General features: G+C 41.8%; 1 protein-coding gene across 12 annotated transcripts in view; it reads left to right on the top strand.

The window, feature by feature from the left end:
* LOC110490935 (receptor-type tyrosine-protein phosphatase mu) overlaps nucleotides 1–21,091 on the top strand; it is a 296,571-nt gene that overhangs the window by 119,862 nt on the left and 155,618 nt on the right. For all 12 annotated transcript variants that reach the window (XM_090199474.1, XM_036943993.2, XM_090199471.1 and 9 more), the window contains exon 7: nucleotides 3,252–3,545. In XM_090199474.1, coding sequence (XP_090055600.1) covers nucleotides 3,252–3,545 — 294 coding nt within the window. The remainder of the gene's footprint in view (nucleotides 1–3,251; nucleotides 3,546–21,091) is intronic.

The raw sequence follows: 21,091 nt of genomic DNA, 5'->3' as shown, positions 1-21,091 counted from the left end.
ATCAGTCAGTAACCCAGGGATTAGGACGGCTGGCTCGACTATGATCAGGACGGCTGGCTCGACGGCTGGCTCGACTATGAGCTCGACGGCTGGCTCGACTATGATCAGGACGGCTGGCTCGACGGCTGGCTCGACGGCTGGCTCGACTATGAGCACGACGGCTGGCTCGACTATGAGCACGACGGCTGGCTCGACTATGAGCACGACGGCTGGCTCTACCATTGCCAAAGAAAGACTATCTCTATCATAGAAATGGAATTAATAGAATTAAGTATAAGCTTGTCAGGTGCAATGCGACCAATAGAATAGTACCTAAACGTGCAAACCTAGCTGACATTAACACTCAGTGTAAACCCAGGTCTGATGTGTATAGAATGGTGTGAACAGGACAGAGGAAGAGGTGTGAAATGCAGGGAAGGTCAACAGGTGGGCAGCCATGACGTGTGTGTGTGATTTTAACATTTTTATTTATTTATTTAACTAGGCAAGCCAGTTAAGAACAAATTCTTATTTACAATGACGGCCTACCAAAAAGGCAAAATGTAGGCAGCAACACATGACAACACAACATGATAACATGGTAGCAACACAACATGGGACAAACATTATTTGGCATAGACAACAGCACAAAGGGCAAGAAGGTCGAGACAACAATACATCATGCGAAGCAGCCACAACTGTCAGTAAGAGTGTCCGTGATTGAGTCTTTGAAGAGATTGAGATAAAACTGTTCAGTTTGAGTGTTTGTTGCAGCTCGTTCCAGTCGCTAGCTGCAGCGAACTGAAAAGACGAGCGACCCGTGGGTGGGTGTGTGTGTGTGTGTGTGTGAGACTTTCATGGACTCCAGGATGTACAATATCCTGATGTGTGTAAATCACAATTGAGTCAGGCGTCACCCCCCAGTGGACACATTACAGACAGCGGTCTAGAGCTGTAATTCACAAAGCGAGTGCTGATCTAGGATCAGGTCCTACCTGTCCATCTCATTCATTGTAATCTAAAAGTCACAAATGGTCCTAGATCAGCGCTGCTACTGTGAGACATACGGCCCCTGGGCAGACAGAGACAGACATTCTGTCCTTTCCATCTCATAGAAAGGTGACACGTTATAAGGCCAGGCTTGCACCTGCCCCAGCCAGGAAGACAGATGAGCCATTACTTCACTGGTAATTGGGGTTCTCCCTGGTTCCAATCGATATCAGCGGCCCTGGACATCGTGTGTCTGTGTGAACTACACACACCTCCAGTGGCGACGAAATACTCTGAGGTCCTATTTTTTTACAAGTCTTGATGGCTCAATACTGTATGGGAATAAGATGACTGTTAAATACAGATGTAGGATCTTAATTTGATCACTCTTTTGTTGCTGAGAATTGTCCTACGCCACAGGAAATGCAGATGAGCTTTGCGATTTACATAAATTCACGGAAAACCCACACTCACACACGGTTAAATTAACAGTATTGCACTTTTCATGTAGCCTACCTTTAGCCAGCTATCAAGCAACATTATGGACTCAATGTTCAAATCCTGTTGCTGCAGGATTATTCTGGCTTTGACAATATAGGTCAAATTAAGATCCTACATCTGTAATTGAATATACTATATTTAGGGAATGTCCTCATATGCACCTTCTATATAAAAAAAAACTGCGTTATTGGAAAGAACCTGGAGAACCCAACTGGACTTTTCTAAGATAAAATCCTCACAGGGACATGAGTCACTCAGACTGATATCCAAGTCTTATCTATTTAGTTACGTTAGGGCTAATAAATGCACCGGAGTTTTCAGACTTAGTCATACAGTCACCAGGACACCTGACTGGCCTGTCGGACAGGCTATCATCAGGGCAAAGACTAATTACAGGGCAAGTCACTCGCTGTGTATGTGTGTGACACAAGGATTGACAGTCCCATTCGTGTGAGACACTCATCACGCAAGAAAAGAGGGAGAGGAGAGGGGCCATATCAAACTTCAAAGGCCAACACTGGGCTGTGTTTAGACCGAACATGCTGATGCTGACATGTAGTTACTAGTCATAGCTGTAGGACAGCGTCACACGTCCATGGAAGTCAAGCCTGTCACTCCCTAGACCAGACAAAGAAAAAAACCCTGACCCTTAGTCATAGAACAACAGACCAAAAAAACGGTGAAAAAACATTCACCCTCACAATGGACAGGAATTGTCTCATTGTCTTATCGTTGACGATTGAACACGATAGACTGGCTTTGGCAAAATGAATCCTTCTCAGAGGTCTCTTCGGGGAGACAAAGAGAAAAGAGAGATGGGTGGAGGAGAGGAGAGGGAGATTATTGAAATGGGTCACGGGAGAAATGGAGCAGGACCGGTGGGAGTGATGAGTAATGGGATTCAGGTTGGCTGTTCTATCGGCGAAGGTCAGGAAATTAATTGGTTTAACTCATTACCTCGCTTTTGATCTCTCTCCGTTTCACCGTGCTCTCCGCTTCAGCCCGTTACTCCCGGCTTTGTGTGAGGCACCGCCACTACAATCACTTAATTGCTCTTACTTAAGATTTAAGCTTCCGATATCATGCTAACATGTTTTCTATTTCTCTACAGACTCAAGTTGGATGTAATTGAGAATGTTGCGCTCTATTCTGTTCTTTTTGCAGAGTAAACCGGTGGTATTTGCATAGTTTTAGTGTGTTTAGCTACGCTCACTGCAGGTTTAGCGCAGGGTGCTATTTGCCATCTCCCTTGTATAGCAGAGTCAAGGTGAATCATCAAGAAACAGAACACATTTTGCAATGTATTATCAGTTCCTGGAACCATATGATTGAAAGCCCCTAGAGAGTAAATACAGTATATATAGTGTCTCTGGGGATAAAATAATTAATATATTATAAAGTATTAAAATAACTGGCCTGTTTTTTACCAATTTTCTGTTAAATATTACCTGTAATTAATGGCAATATGAGTGAAATAGTTTTTTTTCCATGTCAACATCCTCTATAAGGAAGTAGCAAGCATTTTTGAAACGGTCTGTTTTAGATACAAGTTCGAGGTGGGGTTTTTGAAAAAAAAAAATCTCCTATTTATGCTTTGGTCACATGCATATCAGTCAACAACGTCATTTGGGTATGAGTTAACATAATATAAACTTTTAAAAGTGAGATTTTCACTGGACAGTTACTTTAACCGTGGTAGATAAACAGTATTTATCTACCAATTTGAAATGACCATTTAAGACTCCTCATCTAACCCTAATCTCTTCCTCTTTGACCCCCAGAGCCCCCGGTGCCCATCGCTCCGCCCCAGCTTACCGCCGTGGGTGCAACCTACCTGTGGATCCAGCTCAACGCCAACTCCATCAACGGTGACGGGCCCATCGTGGAGCGGGAGGTTGAGTACCGCACGGTGGCAGGCAGCCTCATCGACAACCAGCCTGTGGACAAGACCACACACAAAATCGGCCACCTGGACCCCGACACGGAGTACGAGATCAGCGTGCTGCTCACCCGGCCCCTGGACGGAGGAACTGGGGCCCCCGGACCCCCCCTGAGGGCCAAGACCAAGTGTGCTGGTGAGTCCAATGCAAAGACACACACACACACACACACACACACACACACACACACACACACACACACACAATTAGAGTAATACATTATGGTGTACAGTTACATAGTAGCAGTTATACAGTACTTGGTGTAATGACACTATTTTCAGCACAGTCATACATTATACAGTTGGACCCTGTCGCTATACAGTGGTGCTTACTTACGGCTGTTCATTGACATTTACTTCAGTGGGAGTGGTAAGTGGGGCAATACATACACCACTTTAGCTACACGCAGTGTACAGTCAGTTGCAGTGAGGCCCTTTGATAAAGTGACACCGTCATGAAATGAATAGCCCGGGCACTATATACTTAACTTGTTATGCAATTACACATCTGAAGAATACTTTAGATACTCACATTCTACAAATTCAGTAAACTTACTGACAAAAACCATGCACTCATACTCAACATTCTAAACTACCTGTTTCATGGGGCAGACGTCAATACTCTACGTGAACCATGGGAATGTCTGAGTTAAATTTTCATGGATGGATCTCAGTTTCAGCCCTTAGGGGCTTGCAGTGTCTGGCCGTTCACTCTCCACCCACACACACAGCTTAATTTCCCCCTGGGTCTGGGTCTGTCTAGGTGACCACAGGGGCTGATGGGATGTGAGGAATGTGAGAGCGTCTGACTGCAGGAGAAGAGCGGAATCTCCTGTCTCCATTTTCCCTGTAGCAGGTGGTCTGGGTGGCCAGTGCCTCCTTCACAGTAAAGCATACCTTCTGGCTTAAGTCAGAAGGTTTTTAACATTCCATCCAAAGGGATGTACAACATCTATCAGCATGATATGCAAGCATACATTAGATTGTCTATTATAATTCTGGACTACCATGAACATGAGTATGGTGCTGGATATGATCAGGGCTTGGTATGTGAGGCTCGGTAGTATACGTGATTGAAGTCGTATTATCTCTCTGTGGTTTGGTGACAGTTTGACAAGATATCACGTTTTCAGTGTCAGGCGGGAGAACGGACCATCCACAGCTCTTTTTGGATTTGGAAGAGGATATATTGTTTCCTCTCTTTTGTGATGGAGGTGGTTGCAGAGGGGAGGCTGACTGACCCAGGAGTGACACAATGGTGATGGATGGCCCTACATGTCTCGTCTTAAAAGCGCTTCCTCTCTGTGGAGGATGAAACGTTTTTATATCTGATTTCCCTGACTGTCTCTGAGCTGCTAAAGGTTTCCGAGGAGGAATGTTCCCTTGCCCATATAACCACTATTTTCAGAGCAGTTCAACAGTTTTTAATTGAGCCAAAGTCGCTCTCACAAAGCCGTTCAATTTCAATCAAATCAAATTTTAATCAATGACACATTTCATTAGAGGAATTATGATTTGATTCTTCTCACTCCACACCCCCTGACCAATACCCATTAGGCATATCACTATTAATTATAGATTTTCATACAAAAACAATCAGAGTTTCAGATAGTGTCCTACCCAAAAGGGACAAATGGTAGTCCTATTTAGTAGAGCTGAGCGATTAGTGCTTTTTGAGGTTGTTTCGGTTCGACTATAAAACATTATCACGGATTTTGGTTTTGATATTTCGTTTTTTAAAGATATTAAATAATGACATTCAAATTATTAGGGCTTTTTAATGGAAATGCCAAAGCCAAACATATTGAACATTCAATTACCAATTCAGTTGTTTCTGTCAGGTCTACACATAGAAATAGGACATTTCAATAAATGATCAAATATTTCAGTTGTGTATATTACTTAGTTTTATGACTTTATAATTTTTTATTCCTTAAAGTCAGCATCTCATCTCTGCGCAGGCAGTATCAAACAGCACAGACAGCCATCTAACATTATCTATGTTCTACCCATACTGTACTGTCTTTAGTCATCCTATTAAGCTAGGCTAGCCTGCCTAAGTATGCTTCAGAGCTGTCTGACAATCATTTTACCTGTTCTTCAAAGTAGATGAGGCATACTTTCATGAACTCTCTATCCCTCTTTCTTGTCATTGTGTTTTTTGCATTCCTCTCTCATGCGGCAGTGTATGTGGTCTGTGTTTATCTAACCTAACGTAGAATGCATAAAAGTGTATCCAAGCTGGAAAAGAACAGGTGCAATGGATAATGGTCATTGTAGTTAATTACCATATTTCCATGTTGGACTATGTTGAATATTTGCTCAATGAAAACTACTACTCCCTTCGGCCCAGCGTTCCATAGTTTTTTATTATTATTTTTAAATCTTTTTTTTATTATGAACACGACAAATACAAAAAAACAGAAATATACAACCAATAGTACATAGTTCTTGACTTGATTTTTCTAGTGAATTATTTTATTTCTCTCTAGAGAAACAGCCTGTTGGGCTCGCATGTCCCCCCCTCGAACAACAGTACCAGTCAAAGTTACACACCTACTCATTCAAAGATTTTTCTTTATTTTTACTATTTCCTACGTTGTAGATTAGTAGTAAAGATATCAAAACTATGAAATAACACATATGGAATCATGTAGTAACCAAAAAAGTGTTAAACAAATCAACATATATTTTAGATTCTTCAAAGTAGCCACCCTTTGCCTTGATGACATATTTGCACACTCTTGGCATTCTTTTATTTTATTTAACCTTTATTTAACTAAGCAAGTTGATTTAAGAACAAATTCTTATTGTACAATGACGGCCTACCCCAGCCAAACCCTCCCCTAACCCGATCAACTCTGGGACAATTCTCTCAACCAGCTTCACCTGGAATGCTTTTCCAACAGTCTTGAAGCAGTTACAATATATGCGGAATATATGGGGTGTTTTTCTTTCACTTTGCGGTCCAACGCATCACAAACCATCTCAAATGGTGTTGCGGTCAGGTGATTGTGGAGGCCACGTCATCTGATGCATCACTCCATCACTCTCCTTCTTGGTCAAATAGCCCTTACACTGCCTGGAGGTGTGTTGGGTCATTGTCCTGTTGAAAAACAAATTATAGTCCCACTAAGCGCAACCCAGATGGGATGGCGTATCCCCTCGGGAATGCTGTGGTAGTCATGCTGGTTAAGCGTGCCTTGAATTCTAAATAAATCATTGACAGTATCACCAGCAAAGCACCCCCACACCACCACCACCTCCATGCTTCACGGTGGGAACCACACATGCAGAGATCATCCGTTCACCTACTCTGCATCTCACAAAGACACTGCAGTTGGACCCAAAAATCTCAAAATGGACTCATCAGACCAAAGGACAGATTTCCACCGCTCTAATGTCCTTTGCTCATGTTTCTTGGCCCAAGCAAGTTTTTTCTTCTTATTAGTGTCCTTTAGTAGTGATTTCTTTGCAGCAATTCAACCACGAAGGCCTGATTTCATGCAGTCTCCTCTGAACAGTTAATGTTGAGATGTCTTACTTGAACTCTGTGAAGCATTTATTTGGGCTGCAGCAGAGGTAACTCTGGGTCTTCCTTTCCTGTGACGGTTCTCATGAGAGCCAGTTTCACCATAGCGCTTGATGGTTTTTGCGACTGCAATGGAAGAAACTATCAAAGTTCTTGACATTTTCCGGATTGACTGACCATGTCTGAAAGTAACGATGGACTGTCGTTTCTCCTTGCTTATTTGAGCTGTTCTTGCCATAATATGGACTTGGTCTTTTACCAAACAGGGCTATCTTCTGTATACCACCCCTACCTTGTCACAACACAACTGATTGGCTCAAATGCATTAAGAAGGAAAGACATTCCACAAATGAACTTTTAACAAGGCACACCTGTTAATTGAAATGTATTCCAGGTGACTACTGCATGAAGCTGGCTGAGAGGATGACAGTGCAAAGCTGTCATCAAGGCAAAGGGTGGCTACTTTGAAGAATCTCAAATATAAAATATATTTAGACACTTTTTTGGTAACTACATGATTCCATGTGTTATTTCATAGTTTTGATGTCTTCACTATTATTCTACAATGTAGAAAATAATAGAAATGAAGAAAAACCCTTGAGTGAGTAGGTGTGTCCAAACTTTTCACTGGTACTGTAAATGGAATTCAAGTAATTGAACTGACATCGGTCAATTAAATTGGTTAATCACGCAGCACTACTATATTTTGTTATTAAATTCCAGTCAAACACCACTCTAATTAATCATTAGGATCTAAGGTAGATACACACCTCTGGTGTTTTCTGAGGAGTCTCACAGCTAACTGCTTTTAACTGGAGGTACTGCTACATTAGCTGCTAGCTCATTAGGTGGCTAATGCTAAATTCATTAGTGCGCTGTGCAGAGGGAGCATGCCCCTACCCACATTGACGGGACCACAGTGGAGAAGGTGGAAAGCTTCAAGTTCCTCAGCGTACACATCACTGATGATCTGAAATGGTCCACCCACACACAGTGGTGAAGAAGGTGCAACAGCGCCTCTTCAACCTCAGGAGGCTGAAGAAACTTGCATTGGCCCCTAAGACCCTCACAAAATTTTACAGATGCACAATTGAGAGCTTCCTTTCGGGCTATATCACCGCCTGGTACGGCAACTTCTCTATATACATAGACATGGAATCACTGTTCACTTTAATAATGGAACACTATTCTCTTTAATAATGTTTACATACTGCTTTACTAATTTCATATGCATATACTGTATTCTATTCTACTGTATTTTAGTCAATACCACTCCACATTGCACGTCTTAATATATCTTAATTCTGTTATTTTTCTTTTAGATTTGTGTGTATTGTTGTGAATTGTTAGATATTACTGCACTGTTGGAGCTAGGAACACAAGCATATTTTACTACACCTGCAATAACATCTGCTAAATATGTGTATGTGACCAATAAAATTGTATTTAATTTGACACTCCACTCTCTACAGCCTATGGGCTAGAGAGGCTAGCCGCAAGTCCTCATGAGAATGGAATTGCTCAATTCTATTTAGGTAAATCAGCATTTCATTATTTATTCAACTTGTCTCCTTTAGGAACACAGCCCCCACCTCAGTGATAGAAGACTAGAAAAGACAGGCACGAGGGGGTTCGTTTGGGAGGGGTTGTTTGTCAACAACCTCCTCGGAAGTGAATCAATCTCAGAAAGGCAGCTTGTGTTTTGTCCAGTTAGTCGTTAGCAAAGAGGAGATCTCTTAGTGCTCAGAGCTACAAGACAGACAGGAAATGCCGAACCATCCTAACATGAATTTGACCTTAACGATCTACTGTGCTTTAGTAATTTAATCTTTATGGACAGTTAGGAGTGATTAAATCTCAAATGGGGGAGAAGGAGAGCGAGGAAGGGAGTTAAACTTCAATAGGATGTAGAACGGGGAGAAGATAAGCTAGATGTGGGGACAAAGGAGGAGAACTTGGGATGGAAAGAGGGAAGTGCGTGGGGGAAGTGAGGGTGACGGAGGTATGTGAGTGAGGGAAGATAAGTGGAGCACTTTTAAAGTAACTGTCCAGTGTTGCTATATTTCTATGAAATATCACTTATAATGAATTACAATGTAAGTGAAATAGTTTTCCTTCCAAAATGTTTTAATTATGTTAAAAAGTAGCCTTTCTGTGTTGGAATGGTGTGGGCGTACCCCAACAGGCTTATACCGGTTGCTAAAGATAGTCAGTAGACCGCTGATTGGCCAGCTCATCCTCCTCAGCAGCATGACATCATCCTGTAAGGAAATAGCAAGCATTATTTAAACTGGCTGTTTTAGATACAAGTTTGAGTAGTTGTTTTTTTTTCTTTTTTTTTCTTCAATTGATGCATTTGTCAGAAAATGCGAGTATAATATGAGTCAACAACATGTGGCGATGAGTTAACAGAATATAAACTTTTAAAAGTGACATTTTCATTGGACAGTTATTTTTAAGGAGAAGATGCACTGGGTGAAAAGGGCCAATATCAGAGGACATATTTCTGACATTTTATTGGAAATAAGGAGTAGATGTGCTCCAGATACACATGTCCTTAATTTCATATATTGAGCTAGGATATTCTCAATAATGGGACAGTTTCTACATGCATCCAGTCCGGACTTCAGAAATCTCCCTGCTACTGTATGAGTCCAGGGAGATATCGGGGTGAGATCCCTTCAAGATACGCTTCTGATGTGAGTGCTCCCGCTTACATATTTATAGAATATTTTAACTCCGGAAAGGTTATGTGTCAACATGCTGACATATCTAATCCTTTATACTTTGTAGGCTGGACAATAGAACGTGTCAAAATTCACCCAAGGCTGAAAATGGTAAAATAACATTGGCTAAGCTGGTAAACTAGCGTGAGCCCATAGCAAATGAATGGAGTCGAACGTTTGCAGAGCCTGTTTTGACTTGAGTGACGCTTAGAATTCCATTTCGCAAAAGGTATTTCTGGGCTAGCGTTTGATGACAACGGAGTACACTGCCCTGCCTTACATAATTAGAAAGAGGAGATTATAATGTTTAAAATGGTGTCCAATTCGAAAAAATCTAAATATACACATTGCGAGATATTTGGCAAAATAGACAGACATACCTGTGTTACCCTATAGTAAACAATGGGACGACATCAGAGTTCCATGAGCCATTTTTTGTTTACATTTGAACTATAAACAACGTGGGCAGGTCTCATTGCCAACAATAGCAAAGCAGGCATTGTGACGTAGAACAATGAACTGGGAATAGAACATTCGGAAGGCGAGTTGGTGCCACATTGCTCAATAGAACTAATAGGAGCAGGCAGTGTGAAAAATACCCTAAAATAAGACCTGCTTTTTCATGATTACTTCAAAACTACAGCAAGCAGCTGGGACATATAGTAATATTATGAAACTGGGCTCTAGTGTTTATCAGAAAAAAAAGTATTGTTAAAAATGTCATGTGTCCAGCCTATACTTAGGAATGAACGAATCCACATACTTTCAGAAATGTATCATATCTGTAGTCATTACCTGATAATTTATGTATACGTATTTCTCAAAAAATGCATAATATCAAAAGATATCCTTACATGATGTGTAATATTCATCCTCATGTTTGATCGAAAATGGGTTAAATCCTACTCGTGATCAATGTCCAGCACCCAAAATATTTTATCTGTTCTATATTTGCAATATATTCAGGTGTAGGCTACAAGTTACGGAAAAGCAAACATCGTCATATTTAATCTACAACACATCCCTGCTATTTCTCTTTAAAGAATGCAGCATAGCAAATCCAGAGCTCCAATCACAACACGTTTTCTGTAAAGATGCAAACATAGGCCAATCTTTGCTAATAATTATTTTATTTTTTAACCTCTCTGGGATATGCGTCCCACCTGACCAAAAGCCAGAGAAAATGCAGAACGCTAAATTCAAATAAATTCCTATAAAAATCTAACTTTCATGAAATCACACATGTAAGATACCAAATTAAAGCTACACGTGTTGTGAATCCAGCCAACATCTCAGATTTCAAAAAGGCTTTTCGGCGAAAGCAAACGATGCTATTATCTGAGGATAGCACCTCCGTAAACAAAAAAGAGAGAACATATTTCAACCCTGCAGACAAAAAACGCAGAAATAAAAATATAAATCATGCCTTACCTTTGACAAGCTTCTTCTGTTGGCACTCCAATATGTCCCATAAACATCACAAATGGTCCTCCTGCATAAAATGCATATCTTATCTACTGGGGATGAGTAGCAGGCAGTTGAATTTGGGCATGCATTTCATCCGGACGTGAAAATACTACCCCCTGTCATGAAGAAGTTAAAGCCAGTGTAGCAGGATTCGACCTTAGTCCTCTAATGGCGGGTTACCTGTTTGATGGTTTGTTGTAGGGCGTAGTGGGATTTCTTATAAGCGTCCGGATTAGTGTCCTGCACCTTGAAGCGGCAGCCCTTGCCTTGATCTCAGTGTAGTTGTTGCCTGTAATCCATGGCTTCTGGTTAGGATATGTACGTACGGTCACATCGATGTTGTCAATGCATTTATTAATGAAGCCGGTGACTGATGTGGTAAACTCCTCAATGTTATCAGATGAATCCCAGAACATATTCCAGTCTTTGCTAGTGAAACAGTCCTGTTGCTTAGCATCCGCTTCATTGGATCACTTTCATATTGCGCGCATCACTGGGACTTCCTGTTTGAGTTTTTGATTGTATGCAGGAATCAAGAGGATAGAGTTATTGTCAGATTTGCTAAATGAAGGCCATGTACCTTAGAATGTGACTTGTTAAGCTAATTTTTATTCCTGAATTTTAGGCTTGCTGTAACAAAGGGGTGAATTACTCAAGGCATTTCAGCTTGTCATTTTTTATTAATTTGTAAAAAGGTTTAAAACCATAATTCCACTTTGACGTTTTGGGGTATTGTGTGTAGGCCAGTGACAAAAGAAACTAAATTTAATCAATTTAAATGCATTTTTAAACAGTCAAGGAGTTGTAATACTTTCTGATGGCACTGTACATGCTGTAGAACCCAATGAACAACCTCAATAAGGTTATTTTGGTTGTAAAATGCTGGAGAGGATTCCTCGAACAGGTCTCATTTGACATGTTGATTACAGCTTAGATTTAGATCAGTGGTTTTCAACCTGTGGTTGATTATTTAGATGTTTTTATTGATTTATTTCTCCAAATATAATAACAGCTGGGAGTATTATATTATTACTTTACTATTCAGAATGCAAATTGTTAATAATAATAATAGACTTTTAATCTCTTACGTTCACTGAAAACATTTATCAAATTTGACCACCAAGATCAATTTCAACAACAAAATGCTGTTCCTCAAGAGCTTTTGACTTTGATTTGGTGGTCCCCGGTACAGAAAAGGTTGGGAACCCCTGATTTTAGATCACTCTCTTGGCCATCACCTGCCATTTGTGCACCTGCCATCTATACCACATGGACCTTTGATCCAAAAGGCACTGACACATATGCAAACACACCCACACACATACTGTTTCCACACGCTTTTTAACGACAATCCAAGGTCAAAAACAGGTGGATGCTTGGGGTTTACATCACCACTAAGGAAAATAGCCCTCAAGATGGCTTCCTATTTATTGTTATAGTCAGTGTGAGTGATGACCCTGACAGGCCTTTGTAGTGCTCCAGGCTAAGTACCATATCCTTTGTCACCAATGACAGGTAACTACTAGCTCCTCAGTAGAACCCAATGTTTTCCATCAGCTTCCCCTGATGCTTCAACATACAGTGCCTTCAGAAAGTATTCACACCCCTTTACTTTTCCCACATTTTGGTGTTTTACAGCCTGAATTAAACATTTATTAAATTGAGATCGTCACTGGCCTACACACAATACCCCATAAAGTTGTGGAATTTATATTTTTGGACATTTTTATAAATGAATGAAAAATGAAAAAAATGCAAGATATTTCAGCTTAAGTATTCAACCCCTTTATGGGGCAGCCCTAAATAAGTTTAGGAGTAAAGATTTGCTTAACAGTCACATAATATGTTGCACGGAGTCACTCTGTAAGCAATAAATAGTGTTTAACATTAATTTTAAATGACTACCTCATCTCTGTACCCCACACATGCAATTATCTGTAAGGTCCCTCCTTCGAGCAGTGAATTTCAAACACAGATTCAACCACAAAGACCAGTGGTGACTGGTGAGGCCAATGGTGACTTTAAAACATTTACAGAGTTTAATGGCTGTGATAGGAGAAACTGAGGGTGGATCAAAAATATTTGTAGTTACTCCACAATACTAACCTAAATGACAGCGTGAAAAGAAAGTCTGAACAGAATAAACATATTCCAAAACATGCATACCGTTTGCAATAAACCACTAAACTAAAACTGCAACAAATGTGGCAAAGAAATTAACTTTATTTCCTGATTAAAAAGGCATTATGTTTGGGGTAAATCCAACAATACATCACTGAGTACCACTCTTCATATTTTCAATCATGGTGGTGGCTGCATCACATTATGGGTATGCTTGCAATTGTTAAGGATTGGGGAGTTTTTCAGGATAAAAAATAAACAGAATGGCACTAAGCATGGGCAAATTCCCAGAGGAAAACCTGGTTCAGTCTGCTTTCCACCAGACACTGGGAGATGAATTCACCTTTCAGCAGGACAATAACCTAAAACACAAGGCCAAATCTACACTCATTTGCTACCAAGAAGACAGTGAATGTTCCTGAGTGTCCAAGTTAGTTTTGACTTAAATCTACTTGAAAATCAATGGCAAGACTTAGATGGTTATCTAGCAATGATCAACCAATTTGACATTTTGAAAATAATAGGTAAATATTGTACAATTTAAGTGTACAAAGCTTTTACAGACTTACCCAGAAAGACTCACAGCTGTAATCGCTACCAAAGTGCTAAAATCATGTTTTCAATTTGTCATTATGGGGTATTGTGTGTAGATGGAGATTTTTTTAAATGTATTTAATCCATTTTGAATTCCGGCTGTAACACAGCAAAATGTGGAATAGGTCTAAGGATATGAATACTTTCTGAAGGCAGTGTAATGGCCAATAATGGCTATTTGAATTAGCAAGGTTTTCTTCTTTGCGTTGAGCCCCCTGTCAGCCTTTGCAAAAATTCCGTTTGGGTTGGAGGAATGTTATGGGGGAGGTTTTGAGGGGGTGGGGAGAGTGGTGTTTACCATAGTGTAGAACTTGGAAGGAGATTAGCTTATTGTGTGATATTTCAGGGACACAAAACAGATATTAGTGAAAGAACTTCGGAAGTTGTGTGTGTGTGTGTGTATTAGTGTTTGGACAAGTTTTCGATGTGATAAACAGAAAATAACCAAAGGAGATTAATTTAGAATATTTAAAATATTTTCTAACTTGCTGCGAGTCTGTCTCTGCATTTAATCCACAAGATTGTTAGGCATTCTTGAAACACTACTCTGTGTAATCTGACAAACTAGAGAACATCAACCATGCAAATTGGATCTTTTTTAATCAGACAATGACACTTTTCCAGTATGTTTCTTTTTTTTCTCCAGTTCTCTTTTTTTGTTGATTTATTTAATACCATTAATTATTTATCACGTGCCTTATGTCTTTTTTTTATTATCACAGAAACATGTTGAATTATAGATATGCGAATGGCCCTCATACACAAATTGAGACGTGGGCTCAGTGTGGGGTGTCTTTTAGTACGTCACTGGCTCAGATAATACACTGGCTTAATGGCTCTTTTCATCTATTTTCTGACCGCTTCAAAGGTGCAATTTTCAGTCTCATTTCACAACCCTACTCTCTGTGTGTGTGTGTGTGTGTGTGTGTGTGTGTGTGTGTGTGTGTGTGTGTGTGTGTGTGTGTGTGTGTGTGTGTGTGTGTGTGTGTGTGTGTGTGTGTGTGTGTGTGTGTGTGTGTGTGTGTGTGTGTGTGTGTGTGTGTGTGTGTGTGTGTGTGTGTGTGTTTGCGTGGAGAGAGGCTGTCGTCTCATTGTTCCACCTAATCCTAGTCAATTGGACTCTTCTGTGTGCCCTAGCCCTCTGACTGCTAAACAGCGTGGCTGCCTAGCACCAGGCAAGTACTGACACTCCCATTTACTACCACAAACTGGGTCTGCACCGGGCAGGATGCAACTAATGAGAACACACACACACGAAACCCATTGTAAAATGAAGCGGTGCCTTTGAAGCAGTGGGAATGTACAACACCCGTAACACAATGATTCATGTAGTTTCAGCAGGTCTTAAAATACTGGGCCATGCTGTGTGAGTAGAGGTCTACGAAGGACCAATGGGAAGTTTGGCTATGGTTTTAAATGTACTTTATTTCCCAGAAGGAAGCAGAGAGGGGACAGTGAAGCAAACTGAGGGAGGGAGGAAGGGGGGGTGAGATGGTTTCAGGGGACCAGAGCGTGAAAATCTGATGTGCAAAAGGGAAGAGGACACAAGTGGAGAGAGAGAGAGGAAATGGTGGAGGAACTGGAAAGAGTGATGGCAAATAAATAAATGGTGAGAGAGCCAGCCGAGGGAGAGGAGATACAATTGCGTACATTTATGAGTGGGTATTAGAAAGCCCCACGGACATGAAAAACACATTTCAAAGAAGAGCGCTGGCCAGCTTTTAATGCATGTTCTCCTGTCGTTTTTTTTTTGTTATTTTATTTTTGTCAGACGAGACGACACTTAAGCATGTCTCAGGGCCACATTTAAAGTCTACCGGGCTTGTTGGGGAAGGGTTTTGGCTCGGACTCGTCTGTCTGCCGTTGCCTTTTGCCAAGATGCCACCGTCGTTCCAATATAGGGTCTTGCATTGTGGCCCATGAAACTACTGTAATGGATAATACGTATGTTATGTATCTGCTATTAAGTGTGTGTGTGTGTGTTTATCTGTGTGCAGGTGCAAATGTGTGTATGGTTTGTTTGTGTGTGTGTACAGGCCCTCCTGTGTGCGTGTATGGGGTTTAGGGTGGCACTGTTGTGATGACTGGTGGGGGGAGAGAGGAGAGTTGAAAGCCAGGACGTCCTCTGAGCTCTCCCAACAAGGCGCTCTCTCTCTCCCCTCAGGCACCACACTCCTCTCCTCCTTTCTTCCTCCTCTCCTCTCTCTCTCTAGGCAAATTAAATATGATGATCCCGCTGGAAATGAAATAGTAAATCTCTTATATGCCTCCCTGCCTTCTTCCCTGCCTGCCTCCCTGACTGGGGTAGAAACACGCTCTTGAAAGTCACCTTCACCAATGACATCTGTTCCCTGGGAGAAAAATGATCAAAGTAAAGAAATACAGAGGGGAGGTATCGCGTGCCTCCATCTTTTAAATCCCCACTGCGCGAGAGCTCACACTCTTATCAGTTCCTCCACTATGGATATCTACACTACCAAGGAAGCGCCTTTACCTGAAGTGCTCCAAAAAAATAGGTTTAAAAGTATAGGTGAGTGTGTTTTTGAGATGCGTTTTGGGTGTTGAAGTTGTGAGTGTGCCCACGTGCATGTGTGCACTGTACTAGTTTTAAGACCTGTTTACAGTGAGGATGCTGAGAAGAGGAAACTAGGAAATGTGTGAGCGTGTGCGTACAGTGCCTTTTTAAAGTATTCATACCCCTTGACTTATTCCACATTTTGTTAGACGGAATTCAAAATGGATTAATGCTATTTTTCTCACCCATCTACACACAACAACAACAACAACAACAAAAGATGGCACCGTCAGAGATGGTTGCCTCGCTTCGGGTCCTTAGGAAACTATGCAGTATTTTGTTTTTTTTATGTATTATTTCTTATATTGTTACCCCAGGAAATCTTAAGTCTTATTACATACAGCCAGGAAGAACTATTGGATATAAGAGCGACGTCAACTTACCAATATTACGACCAGGAATACGACTTCCTCGAAGCGGATCCTCTGTTTAGACCACCACGCAGGAAAATGGATCTAATCCCAGTAGCCGACCCAAGACAACGGCGCCGCAGAAGGGGCAGACGGAGCGGCCTCCTGGTCAGGCTCTGTAGACGTGCACATCGCCCACCGCTCCCTTGCATACGACTTGTCAATGTCCAGTCTCTTGACAACAAGGTAGACTAAATTCGAGCAAGAGTTGCCTTCCAGAGAGACATCAGAGATTGTATATCCAGAGAATGTTACATTAACGGAAACGTGGCTCTCGGGATATGTTGTCGGAATCGGTTCAGCCACCGGGCTTCTCCATGCATTTCGCCTACAGAGATAAACACCTCTCTAGGAAGTGGAATGACGGGGTTGTATTCTTAATGATTAATGACTCATGGTGTAATCATAACAACATACAGGAACTCAAGTCCTTCTGCTCACCCGACCTAGAATTCCTCACAATCAAATGCCGTCCATATTACCTTCCAAGATAATTCTCTTCAGTTATCGTCACAGCTGTGTACATTACCCCTCAAGCAGACACCAATATGGCCCTAAAGGAACTTAACTGGACTCTATGTAAACGGGAAACCATATATCCTGAGACTGCATTTATTGTTGCTGGGGATTTTAACAAAGCAAATTTGAGAACAAGGCTACCTAAATTCTATCACCATATTGATTGCACTACGCGCGGGGGTAATACACTAGACCACTCCTACTCTAACTTCCGCGATGCATACAAAGCCCTCCCCCGCCCTCCCTTTGGAAAATCCGACCACGACGCCATCTTGTTCCTACTGTCTTATAGGCAGAAACTCAAACAGGATGTGCCAGTGACTAGAACCATTCAACGTTGCTCTGACCAATCGGAATCCACGCTTCAAGATTGTTTTGATCACGCGGACTGGGATATGTTCCGGTTAGTCTCTGATAACAACATCGATCTATACGCTGACTCAGTGAGTGAATTTATAAGGAAGTGCATTGGAGATGTTGTACCCACTGTGTCTAAAACCTATCCTAACCAGACAACGTGGATGGATGGTGGAATTCGCGCAAAACTGAAAACGCGAACCACTGCATTTAACCATGGAAAGAGGTCTGGGAATATGGCTGAATATAAACAGTGTAGTTATTCCCTCCGCAAGGCAATCAAACAAGCAAAATACCAGTACAGGGACAAAGTGGAGTCGCAATTCAACGGCTCAGAAGTGAGACGTATGTGGCAGGGTCTACAGGATATCACGGACTACAAAAAGAGAACTGGCCACGTCACCGACACCGTCACGCTTCCAGACAAACTAAACACCTTCTTTGCCTGCTTTGAGGATAATACAGTGCCATCGTCGCGGCCCGCTAACAAGAACTGCACCCTCTTCCATTGCCGACGTGAGTAAAACATTTAAACGTGTTAACCCTCGCAAGGCTGCTGGCCCAGACGGCATCCCTAGCCGCTTCCTCAGAGCATGCGCAGACCAGCTGACTGGTGTGTTTCCGGACATATTCAATCGCTCCCTATCCCAGTCTGCTGTCCCCACATGCTTCAAGATGGCCACCATTGTTCCTGTACCCAAGAATGCAAAGACTGAACTAAATGACTACTGCCCCGTAGCACTCACTTCTGTCATCATGAAGTGCTTTGAGAGACTAGTCAAGGATCATATCACCTCCACCTTACCGGCCACCCTAGACCCACTGCAGTTTGCATACCGCCCTAACAGGTCCACAGACAATGTAATCGCCATTACACTGCATGCTGCACTATCCCATCTGGACAAGAGGAATACCTACAGTGCCTTGCGAAAGTATTCGGCCCCCTTGAACTTTGCGACCTTTTGCCACATTTCAGGCTTCAAACATAAAGATATAAAACTGTAATTTTTTGTGAAGAATCAACAACAAGTGGGACACAATCATGAAGTGGAACGACATTTATTGGATATTTCAAACTTTTTTAACAAATCAAAAACTGAAAAATTGGGCGTGCAAAATTATTCAGCCCCTTTACTTTCAGTGCAGCAAACTCTCTCCCGAAGTTCAGTGAGGATCTCTGAATGATCCAATGTTGACATAAATGACTAATGATGATAAATACAATCCACCTGTGTGTAATCAAGTCTCCGTATAAATGCACCTGCACTGTGATAGTCTCAGAGGTCCGTTAAAAGCGCAGAGAGCATCATGAAGAACAAGGAACACACCAGGCAGGTCCGAGATACTGTTGTGAAGACGTTTAAAGCCGGATTTGGATACAAAAATATTTCCCAAGCTTTAAACATCCCAAGGAGCACTGTGCAAGCGATAATATTGAAATGGAAGGAGTATCAGACCACTGCAAATCTACCAAGACCTGGCCGTCCCTCTAAACTTTCAGCTCATACAAGGAGAAGACTGATCAGAGATGCAGCCAAGAGGCCCATGATCACTCTGAATGAACTGCAGAGATCTACAGCTGAGGTGGGAGACTCTGTCCATAGGACAACAATCAGTCGTATATTGCAAAAATCTGGCCTTTATGGAAGAGTGGCAAGAAGAAAGCCATTTCTTAAAGATATCCATAAAAAGTGTTGTTTAAAGTTTGCCACAAACAACCTGGGAGACACACCAAACATGTGGAAGAAGGTGCTCTGGTCAGATGAAACCAAAATTGAACTTTTTGGCAACAATGCAAAACTTTATGTTTGGCGTAAAAGCAACACAGCTGAACACACCATCCCCACTGTCAAACATGGTGGTGGCAGCATCATGGTTTGGGCCTGCTTTTCTTCAGCAGGGACAGGGAAGATGGTTAAAATTGATGGGAAGATGGATGGAGCCAAATACAGGACCATTCTGGAAGAAAACCTGATGGAGTCTGCAAAAGACCTGAGACTGGGACGGAGATTTGTCTTCCAACAAGACAATGATCCAAAACATAAAGCAAAATCTACAATGGAATGGTTCAAAAATAAACATATCCAGGTGTTAGAATGGCCAAGTCAAAGTCCAGACCTGAATCCAATCGAGAATCTGTGGAAAGAACTGAAAACTGCTGTTCACAAATGCTCTCCATCCAACCTCACTGAGCTCGAGCTGTTTTGCAAGGAGGAATGGGAAAACATTTCAGTCTCTCGATGTGCAAAACAGATAGAGACATACCCCAAGCGACTTACAGCTGTAATCGCAGCAAAAGGTGGCGCTGCAAAGTATTAACGTAAGGGGGCTGAATAATTTTGCACGGCCAATTTTTCAGTTTTTGATTTGTTAAAAAAGTTTTAAATATCCAATAAATGTCGTTCCACTTCATGATTGTGTCCCACTTGTTTATGATTCTTCACAAAAAAATACAGTTTTATATCTTTATGTTTGAAGCCTGAAATGTGGCAAAAGGTCGCAAAGTTCAAGGGGGCCGAATACTTTCGCAAGGCACTGTATGTAAGAATGCTGTTCATTGACTACAGCCCAGCATTCAGGACAATAGTACCCTCCAAGCTCATCAAGCTGGAGGCCCTGGGCCTCAACCCCACCCTGTGCAATTGGGTCTTGGACATTTCCACCTCGTTGAACCTCAACGCAGGGGCCGCACAAGAGAGTGTGCTCAGCCCCCTCCTGTACTCCCTGTTCACCCATGACTGAGTGGCCATGCACACCTCCAACTCAATCATCAAGTTTGCAGACGACACAACAGTAGTGAGCTTGATTACCAACAACGACGAGTCATCCTACAGGGAGGAGGTGAAGGCACTTGAAGTGTGATGTCAGGAAAACATCCTCTCACTCAACGTTAACAAAACCAAGGAGATGATCGTGGACTTCAGGAACCACAGAAGGAGCATCCCCCTATCCACATCGATGGGACAGCAGTGGAGAAGGTGGAAAGTTAAGTTCTTCAGTCTACATATCACCAACAAACTGAAATGGTCCACGCACACAGACAGCGTCGTGAAGAAGGCGCAACAGCACCTCTTCAACCTCAGGAAGCTGAAGAAATTTGTCTTGTCACCGAAAACCCTGACTAACTTCTATAGATCCACAATCGAGAGCATCCTGTCCGGCTGTATCACAGCGAGGGTTAACACGCTTGGCCATCGCTCACCCATACATACATATTCTCATTCACCCCTTTTTAGATTTGTGTGTATTAGGTATTTGTTGGGGAATTTTTTGATTACTTGTTAGATATTACTGCACTGTCCGAACCAGAAGCACAAGCTTTTCGCTACACTCGCATTAACATCTGCTAACCAAGTGTATGTTACCAATAACATTGGATTT

The sequence above is a fragment of the Oncorhynchus mykiss genome, chromosome 15 (genome assembly GCF_057628025.1).
Source record: "Oncorhynchus mykiss isolate SJ-2025 chromosome 15, ASM5762802v1, whole genome shotgun sequence".
Lineage (NCBI taxonomy): Eukaryota > Metazoa > Chordata > Actinopteri > Salmoniformes > Salmonidae > Oncorhynchus > Oncorhynchus mykiss.
This window is presented reverse-complemented; position numbering and strand designations above follow the sequence as displayed.